This window comes from Abramis brama (genome assembly GCF_963993115.1).
Source record: "Abramis brama genome assembly, chromosome: 17".
NCBI classification, from domain to species: Eukaryota; Metazoa; Chordata; class Actinopteri; order Cypriniformes; family Leuciscidae; genus Abramis; species Abramis brama.
The window spans coordinates 6,168,777-6,193,579 of NC_139979.1; the positions used below are offsets into that span (position 1 = coordinate 6,168,777).

The window sequence follows — 24,803 nt, forward strand, 5'->3', positions numbered from 1 at the left end:
AAAGTGCCTTTTCCCCACACTTCGCAACGTAGCCATCCTACAGCTTTCCGTAACATCGACCACCACGGCATCCGTTTCAGGCCAAATGGAGGAGGAGGTGGGTTACTTAAACACGGCATTCAGCAACCTGGCCCTCTCCAGTCCTATTTCCTACCGTGGAGTTGAGGATATGTCTCACCAGCGCAATCCCGGCTTGTCACAATCTTGGCATGCGTCGGGAACAGGAACGCCTTGACACCTTTCAGAATTGGACTTTTGCTACAGTAACTCCAGCCGAGCTTGCAAAAAGTGGTTTCCACTACCTTGGCCAGGGCGACAGAGTGGCTTGCTTCAGTTGTGGAGGCCAGCTTAGCAACTGGGAACCGGGAGATCAGGCAGTATCAGAGCACCAGAGGCATTACCCCAACTGCCGCTTCGTTCGAGGTGATCGTGCGGATAATGTACCTTTATCTGGTGGTGGCCTTTCGAATGTATCTAACTCGGCAATGCAACAGTGTGAAGAAAGGTCGCTCACATTTGTCAACTGGCCCTCAAGAATAACTGTTCGACCAGACCAATTGGCTAAGGCTGGTTTTTACTATGTTGGTCGTAATGATGACGTGAAGTGCTTTTGGTGTGATGGTGGACTCGGATGTTGGGAGTCTGGTGATGATCCATGGGTAGAACATGCCAAGTGGTTTCCAAGATGTGAATACCTCTTGCAAGAAAAGGGCCAAGAGTTTGTTCATCAGATTCAAGCAAGATTTCCAAGACTATTTGAACAGCTATTGACTAATGGAGACAGCGACTCAAGAGAATTTGTGAGAGAACAAGAGAACAATCCTGTGGTGAAGTCTGCTTTAGAGATGGAATTTGAGTGTGGCCTGACGGCCCAGACAAATGAAGCAGCATCCCCGAGTCAAGATCTTTCAGACTTGTCTATGGAGGAACAGTTAAGAAGACTTCAAGAGGAGCGCACATGCAAAGTTTGCATGGATAAGGAAGTGAACATTGTCTTCATCCCCTGTGGTCACCTAGTTGTGTGCAAAGAATGTGCGCCTTCTCTGCGCAAGTGCCCCATATGTAGAGGCTTGGTCAAAGGCGCTGTCCGTACTTTCCTATCATAAAACGAAGATATTCATCATCCAAGTAACAAACAGTTTTTCGATTTGCAAATTTACATTTAACTTAATGAATAAAAACAAAGGAGAAGTTTATTATTTTCACTCAATCCAGTGACAAAATCTGATTAAACATGGGTGAATTGTTCACCATAAGTTCTGTAACTAACATTTAGAAAGTAGCTAGGATGTATTTCATTTTTCGCATGCTTTAAGTTAATTTGACCGACTATGAAGATGTTAAAGTTCAAATTAGAGTTAAAATTAAAATAAATATCGCATTAAACAAATTATTACCAAATTCAGGGGTGTTTAATAACTTCAATAGTTATCAAGCACCAGCTGATTTAAGTTTTTCTTCAAACAAAAGTAATTTTCTGATAAATCATCGTACACATACATGTGTTTTGTTGTATGCACAGATTTTGAGGGTCGCTTATAGAAAGAGGCGTCCTTGTCTTTGTTTCGCGGTATTTTTAAAAACATAGAACCAGAGAACAGAGAACCTTGTGCGGCATTCTATATCCGCATAAAGGGTTAAGATATAAAATATACATTTTAGCGCTATTTAAAACTAGGACGGTATAATAATATAATGTAAATGTCTCGCATGAAGATGATGGTTTAAACCATCATTTTATGAAATCAAGCCAATTCATGCGAATACTGTCGTATATGCGCAAAGAGAAGACCTAGAGTTCACTAACATTACAGCTAACAGTAGGAAACAGATATCCGGGGGAAAGTGTAAAGATCCCATGCGTGCCAAACTATCTAAAATGGTGCCTTCGAAGGGCACTGAAGTTTTTAATCACTATCAACATATTTTTGATAAAAATAACAATAAACAGTTCCAAATGACACTTATTTTTGAGCCCCACACTTTTAAGCGCTCCAAAGCTCTAACTAGAGCAGGGGGGGAGAGTTAAAAAGGAACTTTGTCTAACCTTAATTTACTGAAGGCTATGGATGTTAGGTAAATGTTTATTAAATTAATTCACAATATGTACACATTCATTATTAATCTTATGCCTAATATGCTGAAAATGGCTGTTATTTGTTTCTTCCCCTCTCACATTAAATCACATGTATTATATAGGTCTATTTTAAGTTCAAAATGGTGAAATTAGAAAAAAAGTTGATTAGTTTGGCTGATTATTTTTGTCATTGTTTAACATTTCTCAAAACAGCTGTCAAATATGAAATGTTTAGTTTAGCTACTTGCACCTTATTTCGCACTTTATCAGCTGAAACTCGCTCTCAGCGGCTCCTGTGAACATACTATTGTCCTAACATAGACTATTATTGTTATTGTCCTAACATAGACTATTGTTTTAACTCTGGTTTAACCTGCTGTGCATCTGTTCACTGTCCATCATGTGCTCTAACACCTGCAGCATCAGCCGGTTCATTGACTTTGAACTGGCGTATGAATGGGTCTACAGGTGTACATTATTTTTGCTATTGTACATACATTTTATTCTTCTAACTGTTTGTCTTTGGTTAACACAGCTGGAGAAGAACAACAGGGAGGTTGGAAGACACAGTAGAGGAACTAAAGAATAAATATGGAGAGAAAACAGCATTAAAAAGGATCAAGTCCATAGTGAAAAAAATCAGAAAAAAGAATATCAAACGTAGGAAATATGTATAATTTACTTTGTTAGTAGTCAATATGTTTCTCAATCTTCAATAAGCTTTACTATAATGTTTACATGGTTTTGGTTGTGTATTTAATTGTTAATTTTTTAACAGATGGTGACGTTCAAACGCTGAGCGTTCAAACACATTCTGGAAACATGACAAATCAACAGCCTAACAACCTTCCACAACGACGACAGCATAATATTTCTACATCATTGGGACAGCCATTAATTCAGAACCCTAATCAGCTTAACTTAACAATTGCCCAGAAGAATGGTGGGACAATAGTTACTAAACTCATGGTAGAAAACACAATATATGGTGATGTTAACATCAGTGCGGTGAGTGTCTGATAATTTAAGAAACAGTTGCTTAGTTAAGAAATGATTTGTGTATGTTATATATATATTTATGTATGTGTATTTTGTTTTGTTTTTTAAAGTTAGTCCATAGGGTGTGGAACTTTGCACAACTATTTACACGCATACTGTTTGTGACACATAGTGATTGTGAACATTCCATTTTTTTTTTTTTTTTTTTTCTTTTTTTTTTTATATATATTTTTTTTTTCCAAATAATACATCTCTTTCATTTTGTGCCGGATGTTAAAAGATAAAGGTATTAGTTAATAACAATTAAAAACTTTAAATCAACATGAAGCCATAATATTAATCAATAAAATATGGTTAAATTGCAGTACAATGACTTCCATAATATTTTATTTTATTTTATTTACAAAGTTGTGCTTCGTGAGTGAGACCTAGCAAAGATTACACCAATATTAGATTTCTTGTTGCGTGGTTGCATTATATGCCAGAAGCTTAGTCATCAACATCTAAACTAAACATTATCATGGTTTAGTTGTATTTTAAAACACTGTTTTTTTTTTCTTCTTTTTCTGATTTTTCATTTTTCAGGTTGATATTTGTAGAAATAAGCAAAATACATTTATAAAACAAAAAGAACCAGTTAATGGCCTTGTGTCAGACTTTGTGACACTTAACTTTTTATTCTAACTTTAAAGGTAGATTATCCTTTGAAAAGTGTAATAGAGTATTTGATTTTTACACGCGCAGTGTTTTCGCCAACTGGCCTACCCCTGAAGTTATGACTTCTGAAGGCCTAGATTCACTCGGTTGAAAAAATGGTATTTTGTCATTTAAACATCTGAAAAATAGACTGTGCTTAATATCTGCTAACTCTTTATTGTGATGCTCCCAAACAGATATTCTACTGACTATAAGTAACTCAACTATATCTCAACTTATTCTAACCCTACCAGTCCACTAATAGTCTACTAACAATAATGAGAGTTTACTTTACACACTCTGACTCTCATAAGCGAGTTAGCGGACATGCAGGTGCGACACTACTATAGTCAACAGCACGTTCAAAAGGGCCATCAAAATAGTAGGCAAGTCAAGTCATCTTCATTTATATAGACTTTTAACAATGTAGATTGTTTCAAAGCAGCTTTACAGAGATAAGCGTATAATTTAAGGTAACAGAGATTGTTTTGGCTTTATAGCGGTTCTTTAATAAAGTTATTTTCCAGCTAACAGTTTGTCGCAACACTGTAGTTAGTCGCAACACATAGTCTTTACAGTTAGTCGCAACGATCATTTAAGTCTACACAGACTTTAAACGCGAACCTGTGAGAAACGCTAATGGCGTTCACATGCGCATTTAGAATTGGTTCTATAGTTATGTGCGTTTGAATATATGTGCGCAGGTTTGGAAGTCCCTACAAAGCCAAGCCTAAACAAAGTACTTGTCTTTCCTTATAAATTTTGATAAAGAATTTTATTTTATTTTGTCACTTCGGGGTAGGAACGCGAAACGAATTTTCCCGACAACGCCTTATCTGTAGAGTGAAATGACAATTTGGTAGTACTACCAAATTATGACTTAAAAACGTTTTAAGTATTACATTAAAAAGGCGTAATTGACAAAGATTGTAATTCTGAATTAAGTAATAATTATGACTTAGTTGAAATGATGACTTAAAAAGTTGAAATTAAAATTATGACTATGCGTCATAATTATGAGATGGAAAATTTAAATGATGACATACTAAATTGAAATTATGATAGATATTCCATAGTGAAATTTTCTGAATTCAATATAATTGTATTTGTGAAAATGATTCAGTACTGAAACAGCATTTATGAGTTTTTACATATATTCTGCTTGTTTCTGCAGTTCGTGTAGGCCTCTAAGACTATGAATAACTAAAAATGATTATTGATGAACTTGAATAACTTGAATTTTATTGGCAATATAAAAAAATTGTCTTCCCATACCGGGAGTCGAACTAGGCCGCCTAGTTGAAAACCAGGAATCCTAACCGCTAGACCATATGAGAGGCATTGATACTGCCCCCGGCACATTTGAAAGGCTGCACTGCACGGTACAATATAATGATGGATCATAGTTATGCAGGAGAAGGAATCCTCGTCGCCAAAAAGCAAAAATTTAATTTATCGGGATGTAAATAAATATCGGGATAGCTTTTCCCAGGTGGAAAGAGCTAATGAAAGGGTGCCTGCTTTCTTCTCGACAGGTAAGTCAAAGTTACGGTCTAAATGACAAGCTTTTTTGTATTTGCTTGGCTGTGTAAATCATTATATAGACAGCATAACGGTAGAACATGTATAGTTAAACTCAATGATGTGCTACCGCATTAGAAAAAGGGAGGCGCTAGAGAGCACTATTCGTTTAAATGCAAAATAGAATTTCACCGCTAGATGGGAGAAATTCTTTTGGGAGGACTAACTTACAAAAGCCTACAAAATCGAGGAGGTCAAAGGGCATGTTTCCTGCCATAGCTCTACCCAAAGACTGTTCATGCAGCCACCAGACAGATTTTAAACACCGGATTTAAACCTCTACATATATTTTGAGTAGATAACCGATAGTATATTCTCAGAAATGTTTCCGCACTGATTAAGGATAGTTCGGGAGATACAAGTAAAAATGATCTTATACGTGTAATAGATCATAGCTACCAGTAAGATCATGCTTTGAAGACGAGTAAAATTAAATATTCGCTCAAGACCAACTTTACTTATCACACATCGCGTCTCTGAAATTGTGTGGTGATTTTTCAAATGATACAACTTAGTCTAAATAAGAGCAACGTGGAGTCCTAGGATTTCTTAAAAACAACACAACAACAACAAAGCATTGTGACAAACATGTTGTATGAACAAAAATACTGTTTGAAATATTTTGTATAAATAAGATTTAAGATGCCTAAGTACACTTTTTTAACAATCTAAAGTTTTTGAACAGACGATGTTTAGTAAAAATAATACATAAGTCTTCTAAGAAGATAAATAGAAGATATGATTTTAATAAAACTTTAAAGATTTGACTTAAACAGTCTTTTAATTTTAAAATATCTCATTTAAACTTTTAAATGAATTTAGTATAAACTCTGGATGTACTCTGGAACGCAGACTAGATTTACTGTGACATTGTCACCCTATATCTTGAAGCTTCAGTTCATTCACCTCTCTGGAAATGCAAGTTTTTTATTTATATATTTATTTAGCTAAAACTTTGTTTACATTTTATTAAATTATTTATTTACTTATTTCATTTTTGAAAATGTACAAATGTAGTTTTCTGTGATGGTTGTGTTTAGGTGTATGCCTACGGGATTGAATATGCAGTTACGGTACAAAAATCATTATGGCTATGGAAAGCCCCCACCATAAAAATTTAAACCCCGCATGGACAAAAAATGCTGATTGAATCTTTTCATATAAATGAGATTTAAGATGCCTAAGTACAGTTTTTCAACCATCTAAAGTTTTTGAACAGACATTGTTTAATAACAATTATAATTTAGGTCACCGTTAAACAAAATCATTACAGTAATCTTAAATAGAAGATGTGTATGTATTCAAACTTTAAAGATTTAAACAGTCTTTTAAAAGATCATATTTACGATTATGCTTTGAAATAAATTCAGAAAGATGGCGGCACACACACACACACACACACACACACACACCATTTGGCTGGTGCTTCATGAAATCTTCAGTCAGCAGACTTAGATTAATTTTATTTTTATCTAAAAAAGAAATTTCAGTAGATTTTTAATTGTATATACTATTAAAGAACAGAATGTTTTATGTAATATGATTTTTATTCTTTTGTTTATCTAAAACAATTGGATCAATAAGATATTTATTTTATAAGCATTTCATTATATACTTTTTTAAAGAACAGTATGTTTTCAACTCTTTTTGTGATAGGTTTTAGTATTTAGTAAAATCCTTATTCATTTTATTCTTTTGTTTCTCTAAAACTGAATTAAATGGTTTCAGTAGATTTTTAGTAAGATATTATTGTATATCATTTGTGTGAAATATAAAACATGATTAGGGACAACTCTCTTTTTTCTCACTTTTGTTGTTACCTCAGGAATGTGGAGGGATCATATCAGATGTTGACACATTTCCTAACAGCACTTGTGATGCCATATAGCCAGACACACACACACACACACACACACACACACACATAACTGAACCGGACAACAAATTCAAACTTTCTGTCAAAACCACATGATCTAGGGATAAAAAGGTTCAAATAGGGCAAACCCTAACAACATATGCCGGAAAGACACCGGTAGATAAACCTGTCAAACAAAATTATCTACGACTAGCTAGGACGATAGGGCAAACCCTAACAACATACGCCGGAAAGACACCGGTAGATAAAACTGTCAAAACACATGACCAAAGGGTCAATAGGACAATACATATCCATATCTATAAACGACAGAAAGGGCGGGACATGTCAACGGTCAACCGGAAGGGCGGTGACCAGATGTCTTATCTGTGGGCGGGACCGGAAGTCATCAATCATTTTGACAGGTGCCGTAGTATAAGTACTACTTACCTCTATAATATCCTAGAGCCGCTATAGTATTTCTATAGTAGTCTTATAGTACTTCTACTATTTTCCTAAGGGTAATTAGGCCATGCATAACCAACACATAGACGTATATTTTCTGTCATTTAACGTCATTTAACGTCGGTCATCCTCATTAATGTATTTTAAATTGTTTTCATATTTAGATATGACGGCCAGAAAAAATTAAGTTATGTTAAGTTTTTGTTTTGTTAAGTTTTTCAGTGCCATTGACTCCCATTATTTTTCGGCGTTTTCCTTCAGTTTTCAGTCCATAATGGCGGCCGCGCCGTCACGTCATGGGGGCAACTGTTGCTATGGAGCGTTCTATTGAGTTTCGCCTCTTGGGCTTCTATACTCTTTGGATGTAGTTCGCTAACAACTGCTATGTTGCTAAATGCTACATGTAGACTAACTGGACTTCACATCACTTGTATATATTGTATATTGTTGGTTTGTCTATTATTCTCCTTATTTGTAAGTTGCTTTGGATAAAAGCATCTGCTAAATTATTAACTTTCAATAGGCATAATAAGAGTCCCAGACAGCAACATAGTGTCGGCCCAGATCAGGCCCACATCTGGTATGCATTGAATTCACATGTACTAGATGTGGCCCGGATCTGGGCCGACACTATAGCCGCTTTCCGACCGGAGGAACCTTTTCATAGTTCCTAGAACTATTGGCTAAAGTACCCGGATGTCGGCGTGTTCGCACCGCAGGAACTAGGAACGATTTTAGTTCTAGGAACTCCATTTGTAGGAACTAATTTGGGTCCAACTTCAGAGTAGGGTCTAAACCAGCACTATAGGAACTATCCGTGACGTTAGTGTACGCTGATTGACCGAACGCACGCGGAACATCAGCACCCGCCATTTTTAAAACAGCTAGAATGTAAACACACAGATTATAGCCTATATATTTACTCCATAAACTATACAAACATGGAAAACAGTGATAGATGGGTCTCTAAACCTTTATGCTGAAGAGAAAATCCAACGCAACTTTGAGGGGACCAAGCCAAACATGATTATGTTTATCTGCCCAGCTAGCAACACTGGACATCAACCACACGGCATAGGCTAATAACCTTTTTTCATATACTGTCTACTTTCTATAACAGTTCTATCTAATAAGATATTAAACAGTACTGTTAGACAGATTGCTAACTAATAAACACAGAGAATGCGAGCATTGTTTGCTCTGGCGTTCTCAGCGCCGCCAAAATAAAGGTCCGTCGCGCCGTCAAAATAAAAGTCACCGTGCTTGCGTCACTCCCTTACCCCTCCTACCAGTTCCTATGGCCACTTGGCCAGTGCGAACGCAAACAGCAAAACCGAGTTTGGGGGAGAGTAGTTCTTAGAACTGTTTAGAAGTGGACAGTTCCTAGAACTAAGTTCCTATAACTACTTGGTCGGAAAGCGGCTAATGTTGCTGTCTGGGGTACATTAGCAAATGTTGTCCAAAAACCTGATTGAACACATAAACCCAGTTTTAGTTTAATCTCCTTCCTTACGGGAAACCTCCTAAATCGTGGGGAAAATTCCAGCCCTGTCCCACTTGACCACTTCTTTACAGCCTGTTTCCAGTATTTTGCCCAAGAACTTTTGATTTCAAGTTTATCTGAGAAGCTTGATTAGTTGGTTCAGGTGTGTTTGAACGGGTTAAAGCCATGCAAACAGCAGATGTTTTTTGTCTCTGACACTCTGTCTGTCAAAGCTTGGCAAAGCAGCCCAAACCGGTCAAACGACTAATTACAAAGTAAACAACTCAGAATAAAGATTTATGAGCAAACAAATTTTTTTGAGCACTCAGTTAGGCTAAATGAAAGGTTTCCTGCAACCTATAGGATTTGCATTAGGATTAACATTTGCATTTGCATTATTACCAATAAAAAGTAAATGAAATGTTTAAAATGTATACATTTGATGACATGTTGGTGTGACTTGGTTTTAATAAATAAACAAAAATATATAATTTTGATTGCTTGTTTAAACTAAATAGTGTTTCAAACACCTTTGACCTGAATCTTCAATCAAATGGAAATTAAACTTTATATGTTGAACTATAAGAAAACCCATCCACAAAGTGGAGTTTGCTCCCTCATTTGAGAATTCCCCCCTGTGCCATTGGCTCAGAGAAATACTGTGAAGGTTAAAGAGTAGCAAAACTCGAGAGCACGTAGATGTGAATTTTAGAACTTGTACAATAAATATTGCACAGCTCCAATGTGAAAACCTGTAAAATAAAAATCTGAAGTTGAATGTTAAAATTTGCACTCGCAGACAATAGTCACAAACCTGTATTCTGAATTTGAAGCTGCAGACAAGTAGTCACAAATGTGTAAAATGCCATTCTCAGAAATACAATGACAGACACAAACTTGTAATATATATTTGCATTTAAAGGTGAACTAAGTAACTTTTTTATCTTAACCGAACAGCTTCGGAGTCATTGGAATGGTAATATGACTGTTTTCGGGTTGAATGGTGGTCTTCTCGCACCCCCTGAGCGCCTGTGAGCGGAAAAACCACACTTGCAACTTTAGGCCGGCGAGTCGCCGGCCGCAGCGTCAGAAAGTATCGCGTGATATCAGGTCTTGCGATGTAACGAATTGCTTTACGGCACTGCACATACACTATCTAAACATTTATATGCTGGCCTTCTGTGTATCATACATACCTCAGTGGACATGGCTCCGTGCGTTCGCCGGCTTCTTTGAAAACAAATGCACAGGACCAGCGGGAGAAGATGGTAGGGGGGCGAGTCGCCAACGAGTTTTGACGACAGTGTTGTCAAATATTTATTCCGAAGCTGTAGGGGGAGCTCTATAGAGAAACCCGCGAGCAAAAAGCGAAGAAATCGAGTGCAAATTTCAACATTCAACTTCAGATTTTTATTTTACAGGTTTTCACATTGGAGCTGTGAGTGTAAATGGTCCGTGTACTTTTTTCGTTCATTCATTATTCTTTTTCGGAATGAAGATGAAATTTAAAAAAGGGTGCAGCTTGGTTTTTTGTTTAAAAGAAAAAAATCAGAAATGGCTGTATTTTTTTTTCCAGATGTATTGTTATCATCAAATAATAGTATTAGAAAATTGGACGACATTTCCGATCGTTTTTTAATTTGTAAGATTTATTTGTACGTTTATTGTATTTCATTTGACTGATCCTATCTTTACCCGGAAGTAAATTACACCGTCGTGCGAAGTCATAGATATATACACTAGATGTCGCCTTGGCTACGGCAGTTCATTGGAACGAATGCGTCAATAGAGCCGCCATCTTGGAACAGGGGAGCCCCTCCTCTTTAATGCATCAGCGTCAATGTAGGCTTAGGTCTAACGGAAATAATATCACCTATTTTTTTTTGGTTCGTTCCAACGGTCAGACATGTATTTATCATTGAGTCCAGATAAAATTTAAGGTTTTGATATTAAGATAATCTAATTATTTTTCAAAATATAATGCATAGTGCTAGTAGGCCTAAGTTTATTAGTCACATTCTTCCACTTGAGTAAACTTAGAATGAACTATCGCTACTAGTATATATATATATATATAAATGAGCAAAACTTGGCCACTAAATATTTAATATTTAATAAATTAAATAATTTTAATGATCACAATTAAAGTTTTAATTTGATTAAATTGAACAAGCGCAACATTCAGCATTCAATCAAATAATCTAAAAGATGTATTATTATTAATAATGTTATTTCAACATAATATCTCGTTATTTCGACATAATAGCCTATGTGTGCGTGCAACAAGCAAGATGTGCATTTGTAAATCTGGTGACTGGTGTATTGATTTTTATTAATAAACAAGTGTTTTCTCTGACAGTGTGGACTCGGCTGCAAAGATGAAGTTGACGATCGCCATATTCGTAGTGAACGCGCCTATAGCCTAGAGAGAAATGCACATAATGGATTACATAATCAGAGAGTGGCCTTTTTCTTTTCGTTTTGAATTATTTCGTTTACGTTTAAAGACATTTCAAGCTTTGTGTAGGCTATTTGATGTATTTCTCATGTCTGTGTGAGGCATACACTGAGTTTCGCTCAGGATGTATGATGAGATGCGCTCCAGTTCACTTGCAATGCAATTGACCGTGCGGGCGCCTCCATTATTATTATTGTCTGTTATATTTGCTTCTTATTTATTAAATCCAGGAAATTGGTTGATGAAAAATGTATTAAAATTAAGATACAATTTATACAAAACGAAATTCACTTTAAAGAAAGGCTTTCTACAAAACAAAACGTAATGAAGTGGTCAAAATCATGTCTGACTCGCTCCATGTCTCTCGATATATATTGCGCATCCTATCTTACTGGTGCTGTTCACTTTTCATAAATCAACATAAATGGAAAAAAAATAACATTAATATTTAAACAAATATGAAACTAAATGCGCTTACCTATTTAATGGCTACAACAGTATAGTAGGCCTACAGACTCTCTATTTGTACAAATTGCTGCACATTCATTTAATTCTGAATTTTGCACACACAAGTTGAAAGGCATTTGTTCAAATCAAGTTCACGGATAATTGTGCGTGCATTTATTAATCATTATGATACTAAAATCATAACAAAGTAGGCTATGCTATGTACAAAAAATCAGATGAGCACAGAATATGAATGCAACGTTTAATTACACGTTAAGACTTCGCACGACGGTGTAATTTACTTCCGGGTAAAGATAGGATCAGTCAAATGAAATACAATAAACGTACAAATAAATATTACAAATTAAAAAACGATCGGAAATGTCGTCCATTTTTCTAATAGGCTAGGCTACTATTATTTGATGACAACAACATTTGGAAAACAAAATACAGCCATTTCTGCTTTTTTTCTTTTAAACAAAAAAAACAAGCTGCACCCTTTTTTAAATTTCATCTTTCATTCCGAAATAGAATAATGAATGAACGTAAAAAAGTACACGGACCGTAAATGTTCATATACAAGTACGAATATTTATTGTACAAGTTCTCAAATTCATATCTACGTGCTCTCGAGTTTTGCTACTCTTTTATGCCTTCAGAAATTCAGAATGAGAACAGAAGTGGTTAACATTATGTTTCACTATTGTTTTCACAGACTCGAAATGCCAACTACTCAGGACAGCAAGCATTAGCAGAGAAGAACTCCAAAACGGCACGCACCCTGAATCATGTCGCCGTTGCTATTGGGCTTGTTTGCACTGTTTTGTTCATTGTCTTAGAGATTTATTATGAATGAATAACAGCTATTAGAGCTGTCATATTTGGATGCAGATTAGAAACAGATTTGGTTCTCAGCATTTGAAATGTTATTTGCTCATTGTAATTAAAAAATACGCCGATTATGGTATGTTTAAAACAATGAAAGCTTTGATTGGGCTAATTAAATTTTATCATGAAAAACTTTTTCTTGTTTTTCTTAATTATTGAATTACATTTTCAGTTATTAATAACAGAAATATATTCTTAGTGCATATGAGATGTCAACAAGAAGCATGTCTCAGCCAGGTTTGTCAATTGATTATTATACAATTATTGGGGTCCAATTGAAACATTTCAGTGGTGGTCTATCTATCTATCTATCTATCTATCTATCTATCTATCTATCTATCTATCTGAGGCCTTTCGTCTGAGGAGGCAAGGTAGGCAGTGCTTCCTCAAAAGAACTGGATGATAAAAGAATCCAAGGTACAAAAATAAAACAATGGAAAAAATATTCAATTAAAAAATGTGTACACTGTTTGACAGCGACACCTGCGGTTAAAGTTACAGCGGGTCGTGGCGTCTCTCTTGCCTTCCTGAGCGCAATGAGTTTGAGGTCTGGGGGATAATTGAGAATGAATGGGTAAAAGTCACATGAGAGGACGCCGTCTCTGACGCTGTTCATCAGATTGTACTACCCACATACTGTACATATACTTTGTTTTAAATGTCTTCAAGATGGAAGATATTTTAAGAAACCCCATTGAATTTAACAATGTGAGGATGAAATAAAAAAATTAAATATGACATAAGTTATTACATTTTAGCAGAAAAGTTTGTCTATAACTCTATAAACCAAGATGTGCAACACAAGTTTCAACCAACTGTGCAGGAAGTGATGTGTCTGACAGTTTAACAACTACACCTTCCTGAGAATTTATGAAAAGGGAATTTTGTCAGACAAGCAAACAATCAAAAATACCACAAAGACTGTTAGTTCCCATCAAACAACATCAACAGTAAAAGTGTTTGTCAAATAGGATTTGATGAACAGTAACCTGATTTTTAAAAAAGGAAGAAAAAGAAAAAAGAAGTTTAAAAAAACTTGGTTAAATAAAAAAATAAAATAAAAAAACATGCTCAGGATTCATTAAATCATATGTCTCCTGGTATTTCATTTTCCTGATGTCGATTCCACCAAGTCACGTCTGCAGTCAAACAAGAAAAGTTCCAGTAATCAGTAAATCTGTGACAAAATTATCTCACTCCTCCCCTTACAGTACAACACAACCAGTAACCAGAAGAGAAACTTGACACACATAACAGATCAGTCTTCACCTGACCACACACCAGAGACAGACGCACTTATTCCTTTCTTTCTTATTCCTTCAGGGGTGCAGGAAAAATATCAAAGACAAACATGGATCCCAAAAAGTCTCCAATGGAAGCAGGGCAGCCTTTACTTCCACTGGAGCAGGACCCTCCACAATACTCCATTGGATTCCCTCCCTCTGAGAGTTATTCCAGCACTTCAGGTCAACCTGCGCAGCATTATGGAGCTCCGGCAGCATCTATTCAGTACATACAAGGGCCATATCCAGGGCAGACTGTGGTCACTGTGCAGCCTCCAGTTACTGTGTCCTTCACTCCACTGACCAATCCAGAGCCAGATTACCTGTGCTATTCCATCTTTACCCTGCTGTGCTGCTGCTTACCTCTGGGATCGGCTGCTCTTGTTTACTCCATCACAGTAAGTATTGGTTCATACACCTGTCTCACCTCGCTTAGCACATTTACAAATGATAGGCCTACTCTTCAAAATAAATGAACAATTTAACCTTTATTTTTTAAATAATATAGGGCATAAATATTGTTTTGAAATTGTTTATAGAGCACTGTTAAAATTACTTTATATTAAGGGCTAAACAAGACTTCAGGGTCACGATTCATGTCAGTATGAAGGAATCAATGTGGAACTGAAACAGACAATAGAGACAGTCAAAATAATGAGGTCATAGTTGTACTAGAATATCAACCATGGTTCATATTTCAGACTTTAAATTACTTAAATCTTCAGAAAGACTTTATTGTTTACAGCCTGCATTTTTAATTAGGCCTATTTAACGTCATGGATCAAGGTTGAATTTAAATCAAAAAGAGTTTGCTATTCGAATCAACATTGATATTGTGACGTTGTTTGAACCTCTGTTTAAAATTTCAGCATTGTATTTTTAGCATGTTGTTAACCTTTTTAGGTCTATTTATAGCATTAAATGCTGTTTTGTGGCTTCCAGTAACTTTCGTTTTTAAAGAAAGGGTGTGGCTCGCTAAAAAATAAAGGTTACAAAATGGTGTTTTCGCAGTGATGCCATAGAAGAACCACTTTTGGTTCCACAAAGAACATTTTAGTGAAAAATTCTTAAAATAACACATTTTTATTAGTTTGAAGAACATTTAAAAAATCTAAAGAAACTTTTTCACTATAAAGAACCTTTAGTGCAATGGAAAGACTCTATGGATGTTAAAGGTTCTTCATTGATCCATTGGTGTCGATAAAAAGCTCTTAAGAACCATTTTAATTTTGAATGTTCAAGGATTTCGGTGTTAATTATCTTCTCCAGTTATGTTATTTTAGCTGTGCAAAAACAGTTTATTAAAGTGATTGACGTTGTAAACAGGTATTTCTTTCCATGTTATTTTAATTTATTAACATAGCCTACTAATAAGCACACTAGTTTGTGGCGCAAACAGTTTTACCATTTACCGCAATTTAAGTCAGTCACACAGACGAGAAGCGCCATGATTAGCTGTGGTTAATGTAAAGGATAGCCTATACAGAAAACCCAGCAAACACAGAACGTTGGCACAACGTACTCAACCTTCTAACAACGTTTTAACAACATGGCCAAAAGGTTGCTATAACTATGTTATGTGGTGAAGGTTGTTACAGGGTTGACACAATGTGGACATTAAACCACCATTCAGGGCCATTGCTTAAAGGAACACGGCGACTTTTTGGGACTTTAGCTATTCACCGTATTCCCCAGAGTTAGATAAGTCCATACATACCTTTCTCATCTCCGTGCGTGCCGTAACTCTGTCTGACACACCCACCGCTAGCCTAGCTTAGCACAAAGACTGGAAGTAAACGGCTCTAGCTAGCATACTGCTCCCAATAAGTGACAAAATAATGCCAACATTTTCCTATTTACATGTGGTGATTTGTATAGTCACAACGTGTACAAATAACAAGGTCACATGAGACACAGCCATCGTCTAACCGTATATGCTATTTAGTCTCATTTGTTTCTTTGCTCCTCTGGATTTGTTGATGTTTCCTGTATTGATTCCAGTTACCGACCTTTATCAACAGGCTTTTTTCAACTACGCTCCCGTCTACCATGTACAGAACCCGGTTTTGTTCATTAAATGTTCTGATATTTGCTTTTTATGTTTTATTTATTATACTTAAAAGAAATTTGTATATTCGTTTATTTAGGGTTTTTTCACAAATGTATGACCTTCGGAAGTGCAATTTGATTACCATATGCAGTTAGTTTTAATAAAGTTGAATTAACGGAAACTTCTGTCATTTTTACTCTTCAAAGTGTACACTTGCAGGTGTTGATTATAATTTGGCTAATTTACTGATAGCCCCATTAAATAAAAATAAGGATAAACAAAATTTAAAAAGTATATAATCATCTAACATCTGACTAATTAAAAATTAACCTCAAAACATAAAATGCTAAATGGGGGATATCTATAGGTCTATCTAGCTTAAAAAAAAAAAAAACGTCAGAACGTCGTCTCTCAGTTGTTGAATGTTGCATAACAACGTTGCTACAGCCCTATCGCCTCTTACAATTCTACGTTGTTACAATGCTGTGAGCACGTTGACAGCAACGTTGCCATAGCAGAAATGCAACGTGCCACAGACGTTGCCACAACGTAAATGTGTTTGCTGGGAATATTGCTTCCGTGTTGAAAAATTCATAACAGAATTAAATAGTATAGGACACATGCTTTAAAATAGTATAAACTGCTAGAACAAAAAAAAAAATCGAGTCAGTTTTATTTAAATTTAAGGTGTGTTTGAAATCGGCTGTGGCTGGATGTAACCGATCGGTGAGAGTTATAGCATGCAGGCGGGCAGGAGCTGAAAACGGAGACGTGAATTCGGAAACTTTCTGCTTCCCGTAGTGACCGTTCACGCTGTGTTTGCATACTTTACCACAGCCGAAGTGAAATAAATGCAATATTTGTCAAATACACAGACGTTTCAGATACGTTTCCATTTAATACGTTATGGAGCCTATGATTAATACAGCGTCTGATTGCAAGAAAAAATTCAACATAAGCCTATACTATGTAAATACCAATAGTGGGGTCTACGTTTTTTATTATCAGTTTTATTTTGATAAAAATGACACAATATAATATTCCGACTACATGAAAAGAGATTTTACTGTTATAAAAATGCTGATTTGTGAGCATTAGTGGAACTGAAGGTGTTCGATGATCGCACGCGATCGTTGACATGGGTGAATTCAGCCAATCGTGAAACAGCTGTGTCGTCATCAGAGCTTGTGCAGCCTCCCTGGAGAAGTCCTCCAGCTGCTCTCAAATCACTGTTGTGGTACTTTGATGCCATATGACATATTTAACTTGGTTTCCTTAAAGCAACATGCAAGAATAGAAAACACTGTAAAAAATCCAACTCGCAAATTGTTTACTCAGCTTAAGATTATAAGTTGAGTAGGCAAATGTATGAGCGCAAAGTTGAGTTAACTTATAAAAACTATTTAACTGCATGTTTACTACTATTTTGTCCAATGAACACAAACAATTAAGTTGAAAAAACTTAACGTTTTGATTTCTGCGTTCGAATGTTTAACTTCCTGTTTTCGCGCATGCGCAGTCAGTCTCTCTGTCCGTTGCTTGCGCGGGGTTTCCTCAATCAACTACACTAGAGATGGAAATCATCTCTGGTTGAGGTAAGTTTTCTTTTGCTTTATGAACGAAAATAATCTACATTAAATGCACATGTTGGTAAATATAGTATTACGTTAAAATATATTTTCTGTGGAGACAATAAGTGTATGTTGTTAGAGATTATCCGCGTAGTACATTGCTAACGTTATTGACACCTAATGTTAGAATAAAGCGAAGAAACATGCTTGAATGAGAAAAGACAGGGATGTGCCCGATGTTTAAAATGTTAAAGGAGAACTCCGGTCAATTTTAACATTGAGCTCATTTTTTACTGTTGCTCTTTTACGGTTGTGTATTCCTGTTACTCTAACCTATGTAAGAATTGATAAATTAGGAAATTCCAGACAGTCTGTTTCGGGGGTGACCAGTCCCTGAGAGGACAAAAGGACCTCTCTGGAAATTACCATTTGAACTGGCTCTTGTGCGCCATCGAGACGAAAGTCTCACCTCCAGATCAACTTCATCTACATCTCTTTCCCTCTCCCCTCACCCCCTCTCTCTCATGCTCAGATGATCACCTGAAGTCACTCAAGAAAATGTATAGTTTAATGTGAATGATTATCACAGAGTATTTTCATGTTTGGTATCATTTAAAATGTCACAGTGCGACTGGTACAAATGTCTCATTTCAGAATAAGTAAAACACAAGGTAATAAGGTTTTAAGAGTTTATGAATAGCTGACTTACAAAGGAAGGTGGTCTCTCAAAACAAATGGTCACTCACCCCCAAGAGGTGCTACCTCTGAATGCAAATTTCTTTTGTTAGCACATGTTTCCATGTGAAAGAGGTCTGACTATTTAATGAAATGCAGCAGGGAGATCGGGGCCTTTTTCTGTACTTCAGATTGGCCCGTGAGGCTGAGAGAGCGATCTCTTAGCCTCACGTATTTCTTAAAGTTGGGTTTGCATCTTCTCTCTATTCCAGAGCATTTGATGTTTTGTATCGATTATCTTTGAATTGATTATGAAATTGGCATGATACATTTACCTGACATAATAAATTGTTACAATTATTCTAACTGACTTTGATATTATTTTCATTGAAGAGTTAAACGGAATAGTCAAACATTCATTTATGGAGTCAGATGAATTAACGAGTAAATACATCAATGTATTACGAATTTAACCAACCAATACTTTGCATGAGTGAGGACAGAACACGTGATACCTTCCCCGTGTATTGGCGAACCGGCAGATTGGACCAATATAGCGGGCCTTACACCTACTACTATTGTTTGTCATTATTGTCTAGTGTTATCCCTTTCTTGTTGCATGTACATTGTAAAGTGTCCTTGAGCTCTATGTTAAATAAAACATATTATTATTAGCTTAAACTTGCATCAAAAAACATTGATCACAGACATTATGAATGATTCACTACTCAAATGATTCTAGTGAAAATGGTGTATTGACATACAGCTCTTAAAAAATAAATTGCTCTATCACATTGAGTTCACTTAAATAATTCCATAAATACAAAAAAAAGAGATGCAGTTGACTACTAAACAGGCCTGTTAAAACTTCAGCTGGTCAGACAAATATGTAAGCATTTTAAACAATATAAGTTGCTTAAACAATACAAGGCAGTTATGTTGGACATTCTTGCAACATAACATGCTTCACTGATAAAGTAGGCCAATGTATACTTGTGGTCTTTGGTCAAGTTTTTTGGCTTCCTGTAAATTACTTTCAGAGAGGTGAGAGGTGACACTGGAGACCCCCTCAACAGCAACACATTTTTTATATATTATATTTATTATATTAGTTATTGTTGTAGTCCAATAAAATAAAAAAAATCACTGAAAAAAAGAAAGAAACAATTTTTACTCAGAAACTGAAAACAAATATAACAGCATGTTTTCAGAAGGCTACACACAATTGTGACCTTGGACCACAAAACCAGTCATTTTTGACAATACACATTACCCTTGTGACTCGTTTTGTGGTACCAAAACAGGAATGTGAGATGCACGCAACAGATCAGTCTTCACCTGACTATACACACCAGAGACAGATGTACAGATCTTTCTTATTGCAGGAAAAAAACACAATCCAAGACAAACATGGATCCCAAAAAGTCTCCAATGGAAGTAGGGCAGCCTTTACTTCCAGTTCAGCAGGTCTCTCCACAATACTCCATTGGATTCCCTCCCTCTGAGAGTTATCCCAGCACTTCAGGTCAACCTGTGCAGCATTATGGAGCTCCGGCAGCATCTATTCAGTACATACAAGGGCCATATCCAGGGCAGACTGTGGTCACTGTGCAGCCTCCAGTTACTGTGTCCTTCACTCCACTGACCAATCCAGAGCCAGATTACCTGTGCTATTCCATCTTTACCCTGCTGTGCTGCTGCTTACCTCTGGGATCGGCTGCTCTTGTTTACTCCATCACAGTAAGTATTGGTTCATACACCTGTCTCACCTCGCTTAGCACATTTACAAATGATTGAAATAAATACATTTCAAAATAAATAAATAAATAATTTAACCTTTATTTGTAAAATAATATAGGGCATAAATATTGTTTTGAAATTGTTTATAGAGCGCCGTTAAAATTACTTTATATTAAGGGCTAAACAAGACTTCAGGGTCATGATTCATGTCAATATGAAGGAATCAACATGGAACTGAAACAGACAATAGAGACAGTCAAAATAATGAGGTCATAGTTGTACTAGAATATTAACCAAGGTTCATATTTCAGAGTTTAAATATGTAAAGAATTACTTAAATCTTCAGAAAGTCTTTATTGTTTACAGCCTGCATTTTTAATGATTAGGCCTATTTAACATCATGGATCAAGGTTGAATTTAAATCAAAAAGAGTTTGCTATTCGAATCAACATTGATATTGTGACGTTGTTTGAACCTCTGTTTAAAATTTCAGCATTGTATTTTTAGCATGTTGTTAACCTTTTTACGTCTAGGTCTATTTATAGCATTAAATGCTGTTTAGTGGCTTCCAGTAACTCGCTAAAAAATAAAGGTTACAAAACTGTGTTTTCGCACTGGTGCCATAGAAGAACCACTTTTGGTTCCCCAAAGAACATTTTAGTGAAAAGTTCTTAAAATAACGAATTTTTATTAGTTTGAAGAACATTTAAAGAAACTTTTTCACAATAAAGAACCGGTGAAGATAAAAAAACTCTTATTTTTAGGATTGCATGGTTCGAAAACAACTTTGTGAATTGCTGTCAATTTACAGTAGATCCTTTCTCTCTTTTGAGTAAAAAACATAAAATAATAAACTATTCATTATAGAAGTTTAAATTACAGAAGTCATCTATATCACACTGCTATCGCTTGTTTACTCCAATACTTTAGGCCTGTATTCTCCTTATTCTTAAGTTAAGAGTCATTTTAATTTTGAATGTTCAAGGCTTTCGGTGTTAATTATCTTCTCCAGTTAGCTGTGCAAAAACAGTTTATTATGGTGATTGACGTTGTAAACAGGTATTTCTTTGCATATTGTTTTAATTTATTAACGTAGTCTACTAATAAGCACACTAGTTTGTAGTAGCGCAAACAGTTTTACCCGTTTACCGCAATTTAAGGGTGTTCACACCAGGAAAGTCCAATAGTTCACTTGCTTTAGTCCGGACCAAATACAATGTTTTTTTTTTTTTTTTTTTTTTTTTTTGGTAGGGTTCGCCTTCACACTGCTCTTTTTGCAAGTGAACCAAAATTTGTAAACAAAAGCACACTTGTGCTAAGGTCGTCCATTCATTGGACAGGAATTCTCAAGCAGGGAAAAGCAGGAAGTGTAAAAACAGGCAATTTATGTTATGGAGATCTTTCTTAGTGGAATTTTTATTCTTTTACTGATTTGGTGTTATCAGCTACTAACGCAGTATGAAGAAACTTCTGAGCATCATGTCATCTATACAATGTTGTAATTAGGAATTTGCGAAAACGAAGGTGTGCTGCAAGATGGTTGCGGTGGAGAGAACATGCTCTTAAATGATACATTTCAAACATTGTTATAAACAAGTGAACAGTCAGTAATAAAATAAGAACAAATACACAAATTACAAGCAGAGATGAATACTACATAACAAAGTTTCAACGTCTAACAGTAGGCAATTCAGGCACAGAAATTAATTAAGCCTAAATGTAAAATAACACAATTTGTTCACTGCAGAAATGAAATATAGTTTCATTTTTGTTAAAGCTGTATTTTTGTTGTTTTATTAACATTAATGGCATTAACATTAATGGAATATTGTGTGTGCTGTCACTTTAAGCCCGAATGCAATACCGAAAAAAATGACAAACATCATGGATTATTTCTCAACTATGACATAACCGAGAGAATACTTGCCAAGAAGGGTATTTAGACGAGTTTTTTTTTTTTTTATAATTTTGTGTGCATGTGTCCGTTCAAGGGCAAGGAAACGCTAACGCTATCTGAAACGCGTCTCTCTCTCTCTCTCTCTCTCTCTCTCTCTCTCTCTCTCGCTCTCTCTCTCTCTCTCTCTCCGTGCGGCTTTGGTCAAATATAACGCTTTTCGCGCTTTTCGCTTGAATGTGTAAATTAGCAGGACAAAACACGTCTAAATTATAAACTTTCACATGCGTCTCTATAGCACACATTGTGTTTATCGTGCAAAATACGCCAAAATGAGTTTCTCTTACGAGAGGTTCTCTCGTATTGCGTAAGTTGCTTACGCTACGGGTAAAGTTGTCTTTTCTCGAGATCTGAAGCCAAAAATTATCCTTAATTTTGTATTTATTGTCAACGCAGTGCAGCAGCCAGCAGACCATAGCAGGCTGTATAAGCGTGCTCATTGGCTGTCCTGCGGCAACTGCAGCAGCCTACCAGTGAGCCCTGCATGACGTCACGCTCTCCACGTGCCTCAGCCCGCCAGAATGGGTGTGGCTAGCGTGTATAAAAGAAGGGCTCACAGGCTGAAACTCTGATTTTCATGTCTTCAGCGAAGCTCTTCGCATCGCTGGATCTTGAGAGCCGCCGCCGTTGAATTCAGCGACCAGCAAGCTTAGGAAGCGTCTGAGGAAGCCGGCCGCTTTCGCCGCCTTCAGCCATCCGTGCCTGCTACGCCATCTGGCGACATATCCTTTTCTGCTGTGTGTGTTCGCTGCCGCGACACACACTTTCTCTCTGTCTCTCTGCAAGAGGCGTTTTTCTCAAAATGCCTCGTTTTTCCTGCGGCTCGTGCCGATTTTAGATCTGAGATATTTGAACAAAGCTCTTCAAAATGCTCACAACCAGACAGATCCTCGCGCAGATTCGCCCGAGGGACTGGTTTATTTCCCTCGATCTGAAAGACGCTTACTTTCAGATCCAGATAATACCCCGTCACAGGCCATTCTTGAGATTCGCCTTCGACGGTGGGGTATATCAGTACACCGTCCTGCCGTTCGGCCTGTCTTTAGCACCCCGTACATTCATAAAGTGCATGGACACGGCTCTCGCTCCCCTGAGAAGTCAGGGCATGCGGATTTTGAACTATTTGGACGATTGGCTGATTCTAGCACAGTCAGAGGAAGAACTTATCTCTCACAGAACAGTGCTTCTCAGCCACCTGGAAAGCCTGGGTCTAACGGTCAACTGGACCAAGAGCTCATTACTGCCCAGTCAGTCAGCCTCTTTTCTGGGTTTGGAACTGGACTCTGTGGCGATTGGCACTCCCTTTAGGGGGCAGATCATCTCCCTGTCGGCTCTGCCAGCATCCGATAGCGAGGACAGTGATAACCTCTTATGCCCCGTCAGGGCGCTGAGAGTTTACATCACATGCTCCGCCGCCTTCAGGCGTTCTGAGCAGCTCTTTGTTTTGTTTGGTGGGCGCACCAAGGGTCTCGCCGCCTCGAAACATAGCCTGTCCAGATGGATAGTGGACGCTATCGCAGCAGCTTATGCGTCCAAACACCTGCAGTGCCCTATGGGCATCAGAGCCCATTCCACTAGAGGCATGGCCTCATCGTGGGCTTGGTCCAGCGGGATATCTATTCACAACATTTGTATGGCGGCTGGCCGCATTCTCCACATGTTTATACATAGACCGGCAGAGCCGCTCTGTATTCCTATGAAGTGCTTATGACATGTGCTGGCCCGCGTTGCTGGCCGCCTGTTCCCGCATGTTGTGTTCCCCGGGCTCCCCTGGGACTCATGCAGTGGATGCTCGGCGCGCACGGCGTTGACAAGGGGTTCCCGTAGCGTAAGCAACTTACGCAATACGAGAGAACCTCTCGTAAGAGAACGTACTCGGTTACCTAACGTAACCTCGGTTCTCTCTAGAAGAGGGAACGAGTATTGCGTAACCTGCCATGTCGCGCCGCGAGCTTATTCGCTTCAGTCTATGAAAACCAGAGTTTCAGCCTGTGAGCCCTTCTTTTATACACGCTAGCCACACCCATTCTGGCGGGCTGAGGCGCGTGGACGTCACTCATTGGGCGTGATGTCACGCAGGGCTCACTGGTAGGCTGCTGCAGTTGCCGCAGGACAGCCAATGAGCACGCTTATACAGCCTGCTATGGTCTGCTGGCTGCCGCACTGCGTTGACAATAAATACAAAATTAAGGATAATTTTTGGCTTCAGATCTCGAGAAAAGACAACTTTACCCGTAGCGTAAGCAACTTACGCAATACGAGAGAACCTCTTCGAGAGAGAACCGAGGTTACGTTAGGTAACCGAGTACGTTTTACGTGCATATGATACGCATGGGTAGGTTTAGGGTAGGTTTAGTAGTGGTAGGGTACGTGCATATTATACGCATGGGTAGGATTAGTCGTGTGTGGGGTGCGTGTGTATTACACGCAATAAAGTGCGTATCAAATGCATGCGAAAACTGCGTATCATATGCACGTAAAAACTCATTTTCGTGTATAAATTGCACGATAAACACAATGCGTGCAATAGAGACGCATTTTCATGAGATCAGGCTGATTTAGCAGTTATTCAGCGAACCAC

At 37.2% G+C, this 24,803-nt stretch overlaps 1 protein-coding gene across 1 annotated transcript; it reads left to right on the top strand.

The window, feature by feature from the left end:
- Positions 1-209: 209 nt before the first annotated feature.
- LOC311067866 (putative inhibitor of apoptosis) lies at positions 210-1,106 on the top strand (the record flags this gene model as incomplete). The annotated part of the gene is made up of 1 exon (XM_084090013.1): positions 210-1,106. The coding sequence occupies one exon, from the start codon at positions 210-212 to the stop codon at positions 1,104-1,106; it is 897 nt and encodes a 298-aa protein (XP_083946139.1).
- Positions 1,107-24,803: the final 23,697 nt, after the last annotated feature.